Source organism: Lissotriton helveticus, chromosome 10 (assembly GCF_964261635.1).
Source record: "Lissotriton helveticus chromosome 10, aLisHel1.1, whole genome shotgun sequence".
NCBI lineage: Eukaryota > Metazoa > Chordata > Amphibia > Caudata > Salamandridae > Lissotriton > Lissotriton helveticus.
Window position 1 is genome coordinate 61477500 of NC_136071.1, and position 19602 is coordinate 61497101.

At 43.1% G+C, this 19602-nt stretch overlaps 1 protein-coding gene across 1 annotated transcript in view; it reads right to left on the bottom strand.

The window, feature by feature from the left end:
• LOC144783899 (extracellular calcium-sensing receptor-like) overlaps nt 1–19602 on the bottom strand; it is a 152825-nt gene that overhangs the window by 89746 nt on the left and 43477 nt on the right. The window contains exon 2 of the mRNA XM_078662640.1: nt 16172–16463. Coding sequence (XP_078518766.1) covers nt 16172–16463 — 292 coding nt within the window. The remainder of the gene's footprint in view (nt 1–16171; nt 16464–19602) is intronic.

Here is a 19602-nt window from a genome sequence, read left to right on the forward strand (position 1 = left end):
CATTACCATGACCTCTGGCAACACTGTATGGTCCACCCTCAGATAGAGCAGTGCATCGTCTGCATAAAGAGACATTATCTGGGGCGGTCAAGCATCACAAGCCCTCATTGCGAAACTCAATCCAGCAACATACTCATCAGTAGCTCCATCACCAGGGCGAACAAAAACGGCGAGAGTGGGCAGCCCTGGCGTGTGCCCCAAGCACCCAGGAATAGGTTGGATAATATGTCCCCTGTGTGCACCCTAGATGAGTCTAAAATATTGCCAACCCAGTGTAGGAAAGTCCAAACCCCATGACTTCTAGGACTGCCATCAAATAAGGTGACCCCAAAGTGTCAAATGTTTTTTTGGGAGACAACCTTTACAACGCAACTTTTACTACGCAGTGCCATTACGACGCAACTTTTACAACGCAAACCATTACAACGCATTGCGCTGGGGGGCGCTATAGGATAGGGAATAGGTTTAATTTACTCCAACACCTTCCCTACTATCCACGGAGACTGCAGTTGGAATAGTAAATTAAACAATTCACTATCCAGCGCCCCAAAGCACTATGCGTTGTAAAGGCATGCGTTGTGAAAACAGCGTTGTAAAGGCATGCTTTGTGAAAGCATGCGTTGTGATGTCATACATCCGTTTTTTTTAATATCAGATAGGAGAACCATTCCTCTGTTCCAGTCTGTCTTGCCCAATTCAGAACATGGAATAAGCTATGAAACATTTTGGATGGGGAACACTGTGGTTATGGGTATGATTATGGGGATGCTTGTTGCCATTTTACCCACAACTTATTTGGAGAGACAATTAATGGCGTTATGTCTAAATACAATCTCAAACTTATAGAGCAGATAAGAAAGTGAGGCCATGCAACCATACAAACATACGAAGGAGCTAGATACTCCTTGACTATCGATCATGTATTACTGTCAGGAAATGGCCGAGGACTTGTTGAAAAGTTTGAAGTGAAAATAAGCCAGAACAGTGACCACCATTCCACTTTTTCTGATGCTCAGGTTAAGCATGATGCATCAGGAGAAGGTGTGCCTAGCTGCTTATATAAAGGTGCAGGGTGAAAGTGGAATTTCCTTAAAATGGTCAGGCATTAATCCCTCTTTATTTATGGATAAAATAGTACATGATAGAGTAGAAGATATTAACATTTGCATGGAGGGAACTTTGACAAACTTACATAATATTACAGCATTTTGTAATAATGTATCTGCAATTTCAGGAGACTTAAAAATAAAAAATAAGAAGCATGTAAACCAAAAGTTTAATCAACAATGCTCCAAATTAAATCAAGCCTTAAAGAAAGCACTAAAAGTCAACCCGAGAGATAGAGAAACAGTGGTAAATCTATGGAAGTCATATAAGCATATGTTGAATAAAAGGAAAGTACATATACAGGAATTAGCATGGGAAAAACAGGTCCAAGCTACAGACACACAGGATACTCCCTCTCCAAACCCCAACCTGTCTCACCTGGTGTCCCACAGGGTTTTATCCTTTCCCCAACTCTATTCAATCTATTCATGGAACCACTCACCCTCATTCTCAAACAAGCTAATATCAGTTACCACCTCTATGCTGACGACACGCAATTATACTACAAGATCAAGTCCCACCATGACATCCTTCACCTCAGTGATACCTTGAATAAAGTCCAAGCTTGGTCCCATATTCATCATCTCAAACTGAATCCTAAAAAAAACTAAATCAACCTTTTCACTCCCAAAAACAGTGCTTTGCCTATCCAACTCTGGATCAATGATATCAAAGCACTCAACTGCTCCCTCTCCACCTCTAACTCTGTCAAATCCATGGGCATCAGCATTGATCAGAATCCTACTCTGATCCCCCACATTAAAAATGCTGCTAAAGGTGCTCTCTTCACCCTTCTCCACCGTAAAAAAATAAAATCAAGCCTTTTATTCCAGCTGATGACTTCAAAATCGTTGTTCATTCTCTTGTACTTTCCAGAATTGACTATGGCAACGCCACCCTTTTAGGCACCCCTAAAGTCCACCGTGCTCCGATAAAATCTGCTCTCAACCTGGCTGCCAGGTTTATCTCTGATTGTAAGCGATTTGACCACATCTCTCCTGTCCTCAAAAACCTCAACTGGCTCCCAATTGAAGGTAGATCCACCTTCAAGATGGCATGCATCACTCACAAAGCCCTTTACCAAAACACCCCCTCTTACCTCTCTGACAAACTACAAAAAGCGGGTTGCACAAGATCCTTGAGAAGCACTAACGCCCTTGTCCTCATCCCCCCGAGACTCAAATGTAAGAAGACCCAAACACGTGCATTCTCTGGTAATGCCCCTACGATTTGGAACTCTCTCTCCAAAGGTCTTCGCTGCAACCCCTCCTACCCTCTCTTGAAAAAAAGACCCAAGATGCTTCTTCTCAAAAAATACTGGGATACCTAACGTAGCTCTAATGATACTGTCCTTATTTTGTACTCTCCTCGACTCACCCCCTCTTTTTCTTCCTTTTCCTACTCTCGCTCCCCCTCTCATTCTTCCCATCTCTCTCTTATTTTTCAACCTCCCTCTTCCCTCTTATTTATCTCTTAGTTACTTTCTTTCCTCTTTTCCCTTGTCTAACTGAAATGCCTTACCCTATGTTAGTTTTATGCTCAATGTAATTTTTGTCTTGATGTGTTCACCTATCTGTAAAGCGCTCTGATACTCTTGGGTCCATAGCGCTATTTAAAACCTTTTAAATAAATAAATAAATACAACCCTATTCTGGAAGACACTTAATCAATCATTTTTAAAGCACAGACTGCTGCTAGGATCAAGACTTTAGGACAGCCCACAGACTGGCTAACACATTTTGGACAAATCTTTAATCCTAATAATGAGGAACCTCTCCCCTCTGAGAATAGAATTTCATAGTTACTGAAACCCCCAACCTGGCTCACATTATACTAGATGACATTAAAACTACCCTAGATAGAAGTGGACATAGGAAGGCACCAGGACCTGATTGAGTACCCATTGATATTTTTTAGTCTAATATGGATTTCTGGTCTTCAATTTTATCAAGTGTCTGCAATGCAATGGTGGGAGGTGTACAGCCTGCAACCTGGGTGGACAGCGTAATTGTCCCAATCTTCAAAATGGCGACAGATGCGACACAAAATGCTATCAACCCATATCCCTACTTGCCTCAACATCAAAACTGATGGGAATAATTCTCCTATAGAGATTAGAAATTTGGGTAGGTGACAACAAAGCCCTTACTGAACTCCAATATGGATTCAGAAAGGATATAGGGGCCATCGAGCAGTGCGTCAACCTCGATCTTTTGATTGGGAAGTATAAACTCGCTAATGAGGGCCATCTGCATCTATGTTTTGTTGCTACAACAAGTGCATTTGATGTATTTACCCATGCAAAATTATAGCAGGCCCTAACGGGAATGGAAGTCCCACCATGTATCATCAGCCACCTATCACAAATATATGATTTGTTAACATCAAGAGTACGTTATGGTACAAAAGGCGAATGTTCCGCCCGTTTTAGAGTTACCCGTGGTATTAGGCAAGGCTGCGTACTTGCGCCTCTATTATTATCACCCTATATAAATGATGTTGATAAATGCCTGCAAAAGCTGAATGCTGATTCCCTAGAGTTGGTAATCATGTCACTCTGGTCCATCTGTATGCGGACGACACAGTTTTGCTATCCAGAACAGCAATGGGCTCCAAAGTCTAATAGAAACTGTTGCTAATTTTATGAATGAGAAGGATCTAAAACTTAATCCTCAAAGAACTTTTACAATGACATGCAGAAAAGGGAACTCTAAAAGCAGAATTCATCATGTTGACGGTGTGCCAATTGCAAAGACATGTTCTTTCTCATATTCGGATCTGCTTTTTACACCGGAAAGGCACTGGGGAGCACATATTAACCTTTGCAAATTAACATTTCTATGGTCAATGGAAGCCATGTTTAAGTTTCCCCAAAAAATGAGGAATGAGCCAATTAGGGAAATATTGACCCTGTATAAGAGTAAGTGAAGTACAGGTACCTGCTATGGTGCAGCATTATGGGAGATGGCTAATCACTCTGTATTACAGACTTAGAAAAATATATTTTTAAGGAGGCTATTAGCAGTCCCCAATTCAATGCCCTCATATGTTGTCCATAAGGAAATTTTCAGTCTCCTATATTAATGGTTATATTAGTACAGCAGCCCTTACTGCTTGGTATGGAATCTGGAGCAATGATATTACTAGAACTTCGCAGGAAATTATAATGGATTGACCTGCCCTGGAACATTGTAAAAAGATCCCTTGGTTGCAATATATTCACAAATTCTTAAAGGAGTGTGACGTGGATGTTGTTTTTAAAGTTCCCATGGATATCCAACACTATAGTAAAAAAGATTTAAAATCACGGCTTACAAGAGATATAGCAGCAAACTCAAAACAAATGATTATGTTATACTGCAAGTAGGACCTATTGTGTCGGGTACGCAACAATATTTACTATGGGTAACACATTTACAAGACAGGTTTCATCTTACGAGGTTGACAATGGGTACTCATTATCGGATTGCATTTCCAACCATGGGCAATTGGAATCGAAATATTCGAAATTGCCATTGTGATGGAGAGTCGCTGCAGTCAACACTGCATTATATCCTTTTCTGGGATTTTTATACTGATATTAGGAAGCGGGTTTTATCAATTTTATTTATTGACAGTATATTGTATTTTTATAAATCAGCTTATATTTACTTCCGTAGTCAAGAAAATGTAAAAGTATGTAATGCAGTAGTTGTTTTTATAAATATTGCTGATCAAAAGAAGAAAAGATAATTCACAACTTGAGGCTTTAATATATGATAAAATATAGGAGTTAGGGGCCAGATGTACAACCCTTACATAACGCGATTCAAAAATTGCATCGCTTTGCAACTCGCAATTTGCGACTCGCAAAATGCAATGTACAACAGTGTCACATACACTTAGCAATTCCCAATGGGGTTGCAAATTGCATGCCTCATCAATATTCATGACTCAAGCGTAATTTCGACCCCATTGTGAATGGCAAGCACTCTCAGGGATGGTGGCCTGCTGGGGTCAGCAGACCATCATGTCTGGGACTGCTTTTTAAATAAAACATTTCTTTTTAAATGCAGCCAGTTTTCCTTAAATAAAAACGGGATGCATTAATAAAAAAGAAAAATGAAACATTTCAGTTTCATTTTGTAAGGGCAGGCAATGGTCCCTTGGGCCACTGCCGGGCACTCAAAAAAAATAAATTCTGACACACTCACAAAGAAGAAGGGGTCCCCTGGGGGATTCCTTCCAATTTGCAAGTGGTTTATCACCGACTTGAAGTAGGTGGCAATCTGCTAGTGTTTTGCGGCTGCAAATGTGGTTGCAAAACAATAGTACATGGCAGTGAGTCTCGCAATTAGGAAGGGACACCCCTTCCTAATAGTGAGAGACGCAAATGCAATTTTGTGAATCAGTGACTCACAAAATAAAGTTTGTACACACCATTAGCCTATTTTGCAGTTGCAAATGGGCCGATCTCCCGTTTACAAGCGCAAACAAGGTTCGTACCTCTGCCCTGTAGTATAGCAATGCATGGAAAAAATCATAGGATTTAGTATAGATTGATCCACTTTATTGTAAATACTCTTAGATTATAATGCAAATATCCAAGAACCATTCATTCATTAATAGCTATAAACTAATCTAGTAATCTCTATCGACCCCCGTCAAGACTCCTATGAGATATCATACTGTAATCAATCCTATGTACTGTATAATCAACATATTGTTTTTACTTACTTATGAATTGTTTTTTTTAGGACAAATCTCCTCTCTTGTGTATGTGATACCTAATGGTATTGATTATTTTTCCTTACGTGATAACTGCTTTTATTAGAATGCTTTTATGGTTGTAATTTTTAAACCGAATAAAGCTAAATTACATTGAATAAATTGACTAAAAAACTTGAAACTCACAAAATAGTGTATAACAATAAACCTCACATCTTTAATCTCTACAAAATATCAACAAACTAACATTTCAAAAGAAACACATTTTTTTTTCATCCAGCAGAAAAGAAAGGACTTGCTCCACATTATTAAAAAAATACCAACTGAAAATATGTAAAGCAGTGTGAAACAGCTACTCAGAACATGCATGTAAGTTTACGAAATAGAAGTAGCTGCATAGTTTTTCATGTAAATTACAAGTGTACAAACATTAAAATATTGTAAATATTTATACCATTACACTACGTTCAAATACAATGACAGAGACAGCAAAATACATAACCTTGTAAGATGAAAGCACCTAAGGGCCTTATTATGACTTTGTAAGGCTAGGAGAGGGACCACCATGTCACCGCCCTGTTCCAGGACTGTCAAAGCCATAGGAAACTCCCCACCAGATTACGACTTTCTAAGTCTCTGGCGGGCGGTCCTTTGACATTCCCATGGCAGTGCCTATAAAAAGGCTGCAATGGGAATGCCAAAGCGAGTTCCTGCAAAGCATGGACTGTTAAATCCATGCTCTGCATAAACTGAGTCTGCATGATGATGGGGGCACACCATGTGCCCCCCTGCATGCACCCCATGGCCCAGAGGTGACAGGGGGCCATACCACTACCATGAAAAATGTGACAGAGAGGAAACTCATAATATGCTTGGTCGATTTGATTACTTGATAATTTTGGTGCATGACTGATTACTAAGTTTAATACAGGTACCACGTCACTCATACACAGATTAAATAGAACTGGTGCTAAAACACACCCCTGCTTGATGTCTTGTTCATTGCATATTTTATCAGAGACTGCTGTATGACATCCTATTTTTACTCTGATCTATGTATTAGATTAAAGCACCAAAATGCCTTGTAGTAGTGGTTCCGAGATATGCTGAGCAATAAGTTTGAACCACAGTATTTGCCTATTGACAGGGTTGAATGCCTTACTGTAGTCAATAAAACAATAGTAAAACTGTTCCTTATTATTTTTTTTTTTGTTGCTGCGAGCATCCTTAAGGCCACAGGTTGCCAATAACGCCAGACATTGTTCTAAAGCCAGTTTGGTTGACAGGCAGCATGTTGTTTGTTGCTGTCCTTTCTTCTAGAACCTTCAACAGGAGAGACACAAAGCATTTTGCCTCAACGTCCAGCAGTGAGATGTTTTGATAGCTGTCAGGGAGCAACACAAGGCCTATTTTATAAATAGGGTGTAAGATCGAACCCTGCCAAGAAGTTGGAATAGATTCACTAATTATACAGCAGTTGAACTGAATTTCAAGAGCTCCTAACCAAAAATGGATCTCATGTTTGTAAACTAATGCTGGAATGCCTTTGGGGCCTGGGGCACTGTCAGCTCTAGTTTTCCGGACCAATGTTGCTATTCTCGCAGTCTTGAAAGTTATTCCATATTGACAAAGTTTCACATATATTGCCACAGATTTCTGTTGTTCAGTTTTTTGTTTGCTAAGTGCTAGGTGTTGGTGGGGTATTTTTGTTGTGGCTTTATACAGAGTAGTGACATGTTTTGTCCAGTTCTCATAGTTTCCATTTATTTCAGTTTTTCTTGATCACCTGTTCAGTTGGTTTATTACTAACCAGAAGAATTATGAGTTTTTATTTTGGCCTGCCAGGTAGAGTTCAGTCTGAAGTGATTTCTTGTGTTTTTGTTTCGCTTGCCGAATTAGTTTTTTATACTGACTGCGCAGAGTTTCAATTTCAGCAAGCAGGGCAGAATTTGATTGTGATTTGAGTGTTCATAACTTTTTACTCAATAATCTTTTCAACATCCTTAGGTCTCTTGTGAACCATGGCTTAGTAACTGTGACTTTCGTGTATGAGCTGCCTTATTTACTACTGACCAAAGCAGGGAGTACTTTTTTGTGCAAGGAGTTCCCAGTAATTGATTGAATAGATTAAGGCCCTGCACAATTTAGGTTTTTGTGCTTACCAATTATTATACTTTATGGAAACTTCTGAGCTCCATTTGACCCATCTCCATTTCTGTTGCAGGTCATTTGAGCCAATAAGGCTTAAAGTGGTATGGGCAAAGATGGAGTTTTGTATGGACCAGACCTGGGGTATAGGGTCACTTTCATAGCGCAGAAGGATGGAGTAAATAAAAGGTAATGGTGTTATAAATGGTGGCTGAGCAGAATGTGTAATCCAGCACTGTTAATCTTTGCAGGTGGTGATGGGTAGGGCAGGTGGGTTGGTGTTCCGGGAAATGCTTATGCAATGCTCACATAAACAAGGCCTTTACTGCGCTAACAGAGAGCCTGCTTATGATTTTGGCGGTGTGTTACCGGGTCCGCCCCACTGCCGCACCGCCAAAGCCGTAGTTGGAACACTGACCAGATTAGGAGTTTCCCCCTATATGGCAGGCTTGTTTTTTTATATTTCAACGGCGATACCTCTAAAAATGGGCCCCGCAATGGGAACACCGAAACCAGTTCCTGCATGGCATTGACTGAAAAGTCCATGCCTTGCAGAAATTTGGGTGCTTGTACACAGGGGGGCACACTTTGTGACCCACTGCATGCACCCAAGGACACAGAGGCACAAGAGTGGCCTGTAGGGCCCCCTTTGTCCCCTCCCGCTAGGGTTTTCATGGAGGAGGTACCACCATGAAAACTACGGTGGAGAGAAAACTCATAATATGCTTGGTGGGACCTTGGTGGTCCCGTCAAGCATATTGATGAAACCTGACCACCACAATACTGCCAGGGAATGGCGGTTCGCTGGCAGCTGTGGCAGGGCAATGGTGGTACAACTGCCCTAATAGTAATAAGGCGGTCAGGAGACTATCACTGCTGCACCCCCACGACTGCCAGACTGGTAATTGAGGCCAGAGCGCGTCCGATAGAGGCAGAATTTATCTTTTCACCCAGCTGCCCACAGCTCATCCATCCACATAAAGATGATATCCATCCCAATGATCTCCCTCTTCAAAGATGCCAGTGATATTTTCACAGTTTAATCCCTAAAACTTCACCTTCTGCCCATAGTATGGAATTGAGATCTGGTTGTGTAACAAGTGGACAAATATTGTGCATTACTTATTCAACCACATTTCACATTTCCCCATGTACTCGATTCCGAGATTTGCAATTTTCTGCTAGTATATGCTACAAATTCCAGACAGAAATGGAAGCATAATCTCAGAGCCATCTCACAATCTCTAAAAGAGAACCTTATTCTCCCTTATATACTTTTAACCCAGCTATCGCCACTCAAAATAATGCTCTTCTCGACCAGCAGCCCCACATCTTAACTAAACTTCATATTCTCTTTTCGTCATTTACACAAATATCTCGATTCTCCATTATACCAAAGATTAATGGTAGAGTAATACAGAGAAATTCATTATGGGTCTTGTTAAAAAACATGAAAAATTGCAGAATGTACCGACTTTGGCTCGCAAACTACATGTCAACTTTAAGCTCTGTGATCACATTCTGCCATCCTTTAAATGCCTACATTGATTCCCAGTATCAGAATACATGTAAAATAATCAAGTAAGCACCATTCTCAAGTAATATGAACTAAGGGTCTGAGCTGAGTTACATTACTTCACAACTCTGAAGCTATTACTAAATGAGGAACTTCAGATGAAGACAGGACAACTGTGTAAACTATTAACTGGCCCCCAAATTGTAAACAACCTATCAAACGGACTGAAAGGAATTGACCACTCCACTTACAGAGTAGGGGAGACATTCCCTTTTCAGCAATCGTTCTGCAACTCATAAAAGTGCTTCTATGCTGTACTACTCTCAGAGACTCCTCTGTGTTCCTCTATCGTGGATTCTTCAGGCTTTAACCCCTTCACTGCCGCGGTATTCCGCCGCAGTGCTAAGGGGGCGGGGCGGAAATACGGCGGGCGCATGCTGGTGACGGAACCGCTCCGTCACCAGCGTCGGTTGCGCTGTGCTTGTGACGGAGCGGTTCCGTCATGGCCCGCCCCGCTCCATAGAACGCTCAGCGCAGGTGCGGAATTTGCGCCGCGCATGAGCAGCGAGCGGGCCATGACGGAACCGCTCCGTCATCAGCACAGCGCACCCACAGCTGATGACGGAGCGGTTCCGTCATCAGCATGCAACGGGTTAAAGCAATCACTCTGATTACATGTAAAACACAAAACTATTTACATACAGGAATTACTGATATGCTGGATGTACACATAAGTTAACAGGAGAGAACCCCATGCATGATACAAGACCCCACAATGTGTGTTTAAATGAGTAATTAATCATTTTGAGAGCATTTGGCAGACAAATTGAGTAACAGTGGAAACTGTACGTCATCCTCAAGGTCACAGAGATGACATGAATAGCATTTACAGTCATGCCCCAAGTAAAAATGTGTATATTTTTTCCTCAATTAAGATATTCATATACATTGCTTCTAATAATAACATGCAAAACAATAGCAGGCCAGGCAGAATACCATCAGAATAAAGGAATATCAAAAAAGGGAGTGAAGAGGTGGTGCGACACGGCACCGCGGTGGGCTAATCCTCCTCTTGTGAAAGCATAAATAATCAACAGAGACCACCTGAAACAAGTATTCAGTATATATTCCGATGGTGTTGGAATACACTCAGTGTGTTAAAATACCCCTCACACACCAAAAGGGCCCTTGGTGTCATGCTTCATCATCGGGGTCTTCCCGTCCCCGCTGCGGGACGGGGCAGTGCTGCGACAAGCGGCTACGCCGGAGCACCTTTTAGTGAGTACTATGTGAGTGATGATGGAGTGAGTGTACGTGGGGTCAGGAGTGATAATAGTGAAGTTAAAAGATACCTGGCCTGGTGTTTAGAAAAAATTATTTAATAGGCACTGGCTGGTATCGTTAAAAGGGGTGAGGCGGAGGGCAAGAGCGGGTTACTAGTCTTGCTCTCCTGTGTGGGTCAACATGTTTCGGGGCGACATGCCCCTTCGTCAGGACCGGGTATAAAGATCCCCCTGTCACTCACTAATGTGCTCCCACAGATAGAGAGTCGTGGTGTTGGATCAATGTGTATGAATTAACTTAATAGATACACGTGTAAAAAGCTCGCTCAGTACTACTGATGATATAAGCCTGAAAGGATAAGAACACAGGATATTAGAAGGAGCGCGAATCCCAATGCGCTTTACTAGTGAATACCTGTATGGAAGAAAAATACAAAAAGTGGGGAAAGAAACACACTTAAGCTATTTTGGTTGCACGCCAAAGATTTCTTGGGGGCACCAGGTTTTTTGCCAAATATGGAGAAAGAAAATATGATGTAGAAAATCCTGGGCGTGATGACTGGCAAGCCAAGGATTACTAGCCAGGGCTATGTGGCCACCCAGAATAACAATAGGAAAAACAAAATATAAATAACAATGGGAAAAAGGAGACACACATATATATATACACACAACACTGTGGAGCATCAGAAACTTGCAGTGAGATGTCTATCCACCCAAAGATACATACTTTTAGAATGAGGGAATAATGCCCCATGAGCCAAGCTGGGCGAAGGGTACTGAGGGTCCAGCTGTGGGGAGGAATGGAGAAAAAGCAAAAAATAGTAACCCCAGGAACTAGATATGCTCCTTTTCACTAGATCAATAAAGGTGAAGTATTCTAGGTCAGTGCTGTCGGCTGTGCCGTACTTACTCAACCCCCACACCTCAGTGCTTCCTCCTTCGTCAGTGGCTTCCGTGGTAATGGTAAGCCGGGGCGGGGCGGGTCTTTTATAGTATGGTAGAGGCTTGTTAGTTGCGCCTTAATTGATTAACTCGATATGGCTGAGAGCCTAAGGTCGAGTGGTTAGGGCTAGAGATCAGGGCGGCCATTGTTCAATGTCCGTGATCTGCTGGATGGAGGTGGGTTTTAGCAAAATACAGTAGCCTTACTCTTAGGATTGGCAGTGGAATAATGTGCCGATCAGGTTGGAAGGGTAACCCTTTAGGTCCGCTCGAGTGCGAGTATTCGCGTCTCTGAGGGTTGGTGCGCATGCGCGGCGATGTGTGTTCCGCGCATGCGCGAAGGTGCAGAGTTCAGAGAAACATACCGCGCATGCGCGGGAGAGCGCTGTTTCTCTGCACTACTTGCCTGGAACCACGCAGGCAGGCCTTTTGAACCAAGTGAATGTTTATAGATACCGTGGAGCCCGGAAATACTATATGTCTTATGCAATGTTGTTACAAAAGATCAAACAACATATTTACTCTTAAAACTCCACAACAATCACTGGATTGGGAATTGTGGCTGCCCTAAGTCAATGGCACATGTTCAGAGGGAATCCTTCTGTTATTTCTAATGTAGCACACATATAACCAGGTAATAGTACAGGTAATAGTACATATTTACTAATTCTGCAGGCCAACACCAGCTTGCAGGTTGTTATGATTGCTGGTGGGAAGAGGTGGTGTTTTTTCATAAATTTGATATTGTATTTGAGTCACGGACAGTAACTAGGCAATGGATGTTTTACGCCCTGAATTGCGACCACGGAATATCATCGTTTAATCCCGTAAGGTGTGTGCCCAAGCGATAGACCCACCGTTGCTCTTTTGCCAGAAGGTCCTTGTCATTCCCAAATGCTTCTATGACTGTCCATTTCAGTTCATCTACACTATGATTCATGGTGGCATAATGGGAGGCCATTCTTGTTGTAGTTTTTTTGCAACGTACGTTGCTGCGGTGTTCGCCCATTCGTATCTTGACTGGTCTTGTGGTCATGCCAACATATTCTTTCTTACATGGGCAGGTGATCAAGTAGACCAAATTCCGGCTCCGAGACAAGTTGTCCTAGAATGCATCTCCATGACCCTGAAGAAAAATTTCTTCATGTATGAGAACACATACTACCTACAAAGACACGGCACGAGCATGGGCAGCACCTGTGCGCCGAGCCTAGCAGGGCTCTATGTGCACCACCTTGAAGCCACCAGAATCCTGAACGACCAGAACCCCTATAAGAACCATGTGGTCGCATGGAAAAGATATATAGACGACGTTTTAGTCATCTGGAGGGGTGATCAAGACTCTGTGGTCCAATTCATGGCTTGGCTTAACCAACAAGATCGGTTCCTCAAGTTTACCCACACAGCCTCAAATGAAAACCTAGTTTTTCTTGATCTAAATATCTACCCGTCTAATGGCAATCTAGAGACATCTACTCACTTTAAACCTACGGCTAAAAACAGCCTGTTGCTATATAACAGTTTCCATCCACGACATCTACGTGACAATCTACCCTACGGACAGTTTCTCCGTCTGAGGCGTAATTGCAGTGCTATCGAAGACTTTAAAACCCAAGCAGCTGACTTGAAAACCAAGCTCAGCAATAGGAACTATCCAAGCAAGGTAGTCAATAAGGGTTTCAAGAGAGCACGTAATAATAACAGAGATGCCCTATTGGAACCTACAGTAGAAAAAGAACAAGATCAACGCCCTATCTGTGTCACAACATACAACACTAACTCGAACCAGATCACAAAAATTGTGAATAGACACTGGAACATTCTCAATTGCGGGAAGCTGAATTTCCCAAAACCCATGTTTGCACACAGGCGTGGTAAGAACTTGAAGGATCTGCTGGTCCATACGAGACCAAAACAACTCACCAATGAGAGACCCTCTGCTATCTCAACGATTGGAGGGCACCACCCGTGTGGCTCTTGTACATCTTGTCAATACACAAAAAAGAGTCACAATATAACTTTTTCAAACAAATCCACATGGGAACAACGTTCCTTTACCAACTGCAACAGCCGGAATTTGGTCTACTTGATCACCTGCCCATGTAAGAAAGAATATGTTGGCATGACCACAAGACCAGTCAAGATACGAATGGGCGAACACCGCAGCAACGTACGTTGCAAAAAAACTACAACAAGAATGGCCTCCCATTATGCCACCATGAATCATAGTGTAGATGAACTGAAATGGACAGTCATAGAAGCATTTGGGAATGACAAGGACCTTCTGGCAAAAGAGCAACGGTGGGTCTATCGCTTGGGCACACACCTTACGGGATTAAACGATGATATTCCGTGGTCGCAATTCAGGGCGTAAAACATCCATTGCCTAGTTACTGTCCGTGACTCAAATACAATATCAAATTTATGAAAAAACACCACCTCTTCCCACCAGCAATCATAACAACCTGCAAGCTGGTGTTGGCCTGCAGAATTAGTAAATATGTACTATTACCTGTACTATTACCTGGTTATATGTGTGCTACATTAGAAATAACAGAAGGATTCCCTCTGAACATGTGCCATTGACTTAGGGCAGCCACAATTCCCAATCCAGTGATTGTTGTGGAGTTTTATGAGTAAATATGTTGTTTGATCTTTTGTAACAACATTGCATAAGACATATAGTATTTCCGGGCTCCACGGTATCTATAAACATTCACTTGGTTCAAAAGGCCTGCCTGCGTGGTTCCAGGCAAGTAGTGCAGAGAAACAGCGCTCTCCCGCGCATGCGCGGTATGTTTCTCTGAACTCTGCACCTTCGCGCATGCGCGGAACACACATCGCCGCGCATGCGCACCAACCCTCAGAGACGCGAATACTCGCACTCGAGCGGACCTAAAGGGTTACCCTTCCAACCTGATCGGCACATTATTCCACTGCCAATCCTAAGAGTAAGGCTACTGTATTTTGCTAAAACCCACCTCCATCCAGCAGATCACGGACATTGAACAATGGCCGCCCTGATCTCTAGCCCTAACCACTCGACCTTAGGCTCTCAGCCATATCGAGTTAATCAATTAAGGCGCAACTAACAAGCCTCTACCATACTATAAAAGACCCGCCCCGCCCCGGCTTACCATTACCACGGAAGCCACTGACGAAGGAGGAAGCACTGAGGTGTGGGGGTTGAGTAAGTACGGCATAGCCGACAGCACTGACCTAGAATACTTCACCTTTATTGATCTAGTGAAAAGGAGCATATCTAGTTCCTGGGGTTACTATTTTTTGCTTTTTCTCCATTCCTCCCCACAGCTGGACCCTCAGTACCCTTCGCCCAGCTTGGCTCATGGGGCATTATTCCCTCATTCTAAAAGTATGTATCTTTGGGTGGATAGACATCTCACTGCAAGTTTCTGATGCTCCACAGTGTTGTGTGTATATATATATGTGTGTCTCCTTTTTCCCATTGTTATTTATATTTTGTTTTTCCTATTGTTATTCTGGGTGGCCACATAGCCCTGGCTAGTAATCCTTGGCTTGCCAGTCATCACGCCCAGGATTTTCTACATCATATTTTCTTTCTCCATATTTGGCAAAAAACCTGGTGCCCCCAAGAAATCTTTGGCGTGCAACCAAAATAGCTTAAGTGTGTTTCTTTCCCCACTTTTTGTATTTTTCTTCCATACAGGTATTCACTAGTAAAGCGCATTGGGATTCGCGCTCCTTCTAATATCCTGTGTTCTTATCCTTTCAGGCTTATATCATCAGTAGTACTGAGCGAGCTTTTTACACGTGTATCTATTAAGTTAATTCATACACATTGATCCAACACCACGACTCTCTATCTGTGGGAGCACATTAGTGAGTGACAGGGGGATCTTTATACCCGGTCCTGACGAAGGGGCATGTCGCCCCGAAACATGTTGACCCACACAGGAGAGCAAGACTAGTAACCCGCTCTTGCCTTCCGCCTCACCCCTTTTAACGATACCAGCCAGTGCCTATTAAATAATTTTTTCTAAACACCAGGCCAGGTATCTTTTAACTTCACTATTATCACTCCTGACCCCACGTACACTCACTCCATCATCACTCACATAGTACTCACTAAAAGGTGCTCCGGCGTAGCCGCTTGTCGCAGCACTGCCCCGTCCCGCAGCGGGGACGGGAAGACCCCGATGATGAAGCATGACACCAAGGGCCCTTTTGGTGTGTGAGGGGTATTTTAACACACTGAGTGTATTCCAACACCATCGGAATATATACTGAATACTTGTTTCAGGTGGTCTCTGTTGATTATTTATACCATCAGAATACCTCATTATAATGGCAACTGAAAGTGTCAATGTCAGCATTGGAATAGACTAGCTGGGGGAGTTATAAAAATTATCCAAAGAACTTGTGGAATCAGCATCACTGAAAGTAAAACAACAGGAAGAGTAGAAAATCCATGTTCATTTCATACCTGGGGGATTTGACTAACTCCTAGTATTCTGGCCATAGCCAGAGCTGGGGCTGTTGGACCATCGCCGAGGAAGCCAGTTAGCTTGGGGCTCCAATGACAGTCATAGTTGGGGATTGTCTCCTTCCCTCCTGAGAGCTGCTGCAAGGTGGCTCCAATAGCACCCAACTCAGATGAACATGAGTCATAAATCTGAAAACCCAAGGTGGTGTTAGGTAGGAGATCTGGACTTCTACTGATCTGACTAATGGCAAACACCATGGCAAGGACACTTTGGTAGTACTCTGTATTAATCCTGTAGGCAGAAAACAAAAGTTCATGAAGACTATTATAAATTCTGTTTTCTTACATTGATTAGCATTGACTATCACCCCTTGAACAGCAAAAGCCATTTACCATTTTCAAACATCTCAAACAGTCACAGTTAGTAGTTCAACCAAATTTCTCTTTTGACTTGTATTTACAGGTCAAAATGGCGCCAATGAGGGAAGGAGTGCCTCAAAGTAAGTAAATATTTCTCTATCTCTCTTGCTTCTTTCCACACTTCTGCTGCCTATTTCTGCACCCCACATGCTTCTTTCTGCACCTCTGTTGGTTTTTTCTGCACTGCTCTTGTTTCTTTGTGCACCACTCTTGCGTGTTTAAGCTACCCTATTGCCTCTTTCTAGACCCCTGTTCCCTCTTCCTGTACCCCCTAGCTTCTTTCTGTACACCTTCTGCTTCTTTCTGCACTTATCTTGTTTCTTTCTGTATCTCAGTTGCTTCTTTCAGCACCACTATTGCCTTTTTCTGCACCTCTGTTGCTTCTTTCTGCACTTCTCTTGCTTCTTTCTGCACCTCTTTGCTTCTTTCTGCACCCTTCTTGCCTCTTTCGGCACCCTTATTCCTTCTTTGTGCATCTCTCTTGCCTCGTTCTGCACTTCTCTTGCCTCTTTCTGCAACCCTCTTGCTTCTTTCTGCACCTCTGTTGGTTCTTTTTATACTGCTCTTGTTTCTTTGTGCACCTCTCTTGTATATTTCTGCATCCTTCTTGCCTCTTTCTGCACCCTCTTCCCTCTTTCTGTACCTCTCTTGCATATGTCTGCACTTCTCTTGCTTCTTTCTAACCTCTCTTGCTTCTTTCTGCATCCCTGTTGCATCTTTCTGTACTCGCCTTCCCTCTTTCTGTACCCTCTTCCCTCTTACTGTACCTCTGTTGCCTGTTTTTGCACCTCTCTTGCCTCTGTCTGCACCCCTCTGGCCTCTTTCTGTACCTCTTTTGCTTTTTTCCACACCTCTTTTGCCTCTTTCTGCACCGCTCTTGCCTCTTACTGCACCCCTCTTGTCTCTTTCTGTACCTCTTTTGCTCCTTTCCACACTTCTATTGCCTATTTCTGCACCACTCTTACCTCTTTCTGCACCTCTGTTGGTTCTTTGTGCACTGCTCTTGTTTCTTTGTGCACCTCTCTTGCATATTTCTGCTCCCTTATTGCTTCTGTCTATACTCCTCTCCCCTCTTACTGCACCTCTTTTGCCTTTGTCTGCACCTCTTTTCCCTCTTTCTGCACCCCTCTAGCCCCTTTCTGCACACCTGTTGCTTCTTTCTGCACTTTTCTTGCCTCTTTCTGCACCTCTCTTGCTTCTTTCAGCACGTCTGTTGCCTCTTTCTGCACTCATCTTCCCTCTTTCTCTACCTCTCTTGCTTCTATCTGCACGTCTCTTGCCTCTTTCTGCACCTCTCTTGCCTCTTTTGCCTGTTTCTGCAACTCTGTTGCCTCTTTCTGCAGTTCTCTTGCCTCCTTCTGTACCTCTGTTGCTTCTTTCTGTATCTCTCTTGGCTCTTTCCTCACCTCTCGTGCCTCTTTCTGCACTTCTTTTGCCTCTTTCTGCACCCCTCTTGCCTCTTTCTCTACCTCTCTTGCTTCTTTCCACACTTCAGTTGCCTATTTCTGCACCCCTCATGCCTCTTTCTGCACCTCTGTTGTTTTTTTCTGCACTGCTCTTGTTTCTTTGTGCACCACTCTTGCGTATTTAAGCTACCCTATTGCCTCTTTCTAGACCCATCTTCCCTCTATCTGCATCTCTCTTGCCTTTGTCTGCATCCCTGTTCCCTCTTCCTGCACCCCCCTAGCCTCTTTCTGCACCCCTACTGCTTCTTTCTGCACTTATCTTGATTCTTTCTGTACCTCTGTTGCTTCTTTCTGCACCCCTCTTGCCTCTTTCTGCGCCTCTGTTGCTTCTTTCTGTACTTTATTTGATTCTTTCTGCACCGCTCTTGCTTCTTTATGCACCCCTCTTGCCTCTTTCTGCACCCCTCTTGCCTCTTTCTGCACCCTTCTTCCTTCTTTGTACACAGGGCCGGACTGGGAACTGAAAGCAGCCCTGGCAAATTTTGTCAGACCAGCCCCCATCCGGCACGTAGCTATCCAGCCCCCGTCCGGGGCATAGCGAGCGAGCGCAGCGAGCTAGCCCGACTATTACTAGGGGGGTTTGGGGGGTTTTCCCCCCAAGAAATTTTTGGAAAACGACAGACCAAAATGGTGAATTTTACAGCACATTTTCATCACATATTCAAATTGGGTGGTCAAATTACAAGGGGAATAGTTGACAGGCACTCCAGAAAAGTAGGGAGTTTCCCTTTGCTCTTGAAGCCAGGGAAAGTGCGATCATACTTATAATAGGCTGGTATAAATTGAGACCGAAGTAGCTGAGGGATTGTGCCTTATCAAATGTTTTTGACAAGGGTATTGGGGAAAGTGGTGGCGAAATTCGGAAAGGCCACAGTGAACAGAGCCTGTATTCCAAATATCTACCAATTTGAACATTCAGGAGGAGAATCAGCAGACAAGCAGAATGGTTGTGCAGGCAAATGGTATGCTCGCGGTAGACCCAATGCAATGTGACTAACAATCTGAAAGTGTTTGAACGAAGGGCTCTAGCCTACATTCTAGTGCTGGAAAGAGTAAGGTGCATACAAACATGAAGTCCATGGGGTCTTTATTAGGGGATTGCTCACAATGGGACTACTTTCTATGCACTATTGTTGACATGCTGTTACAAGTTGCACCAGAGTTGTAGAATAGGCTGTCGTTGGTTGTCTGTGTGTCTGTAAGGGGCGGTTTTTTGTGGTTAGGTTTAGAGGATGCCAGGAGTTGTGGGCAAAGAAAGGTCCAGGGAGATTATAACAGGTGTGGATATCATGTGGGGGCATCATGTTTGGCCAAGGGAGATGGAAAATAGGGATCAGGTCAGTGGCAATAGGGATACATGGAAGACCGTTACACATAATGTCAAGGGTACGAATAGCTAGCTACACAAAAAGGCATAAGGGTGCACTATTACCAGAAAACAAAAGGAATCGAAATCCCAGCGTTACAAGAGAAGAACATACCTCTAGCGGAAATAGATAAAGTGCGCAAAGAATGGGAACATTTAGTGCATGTTGGGGCTGTCTC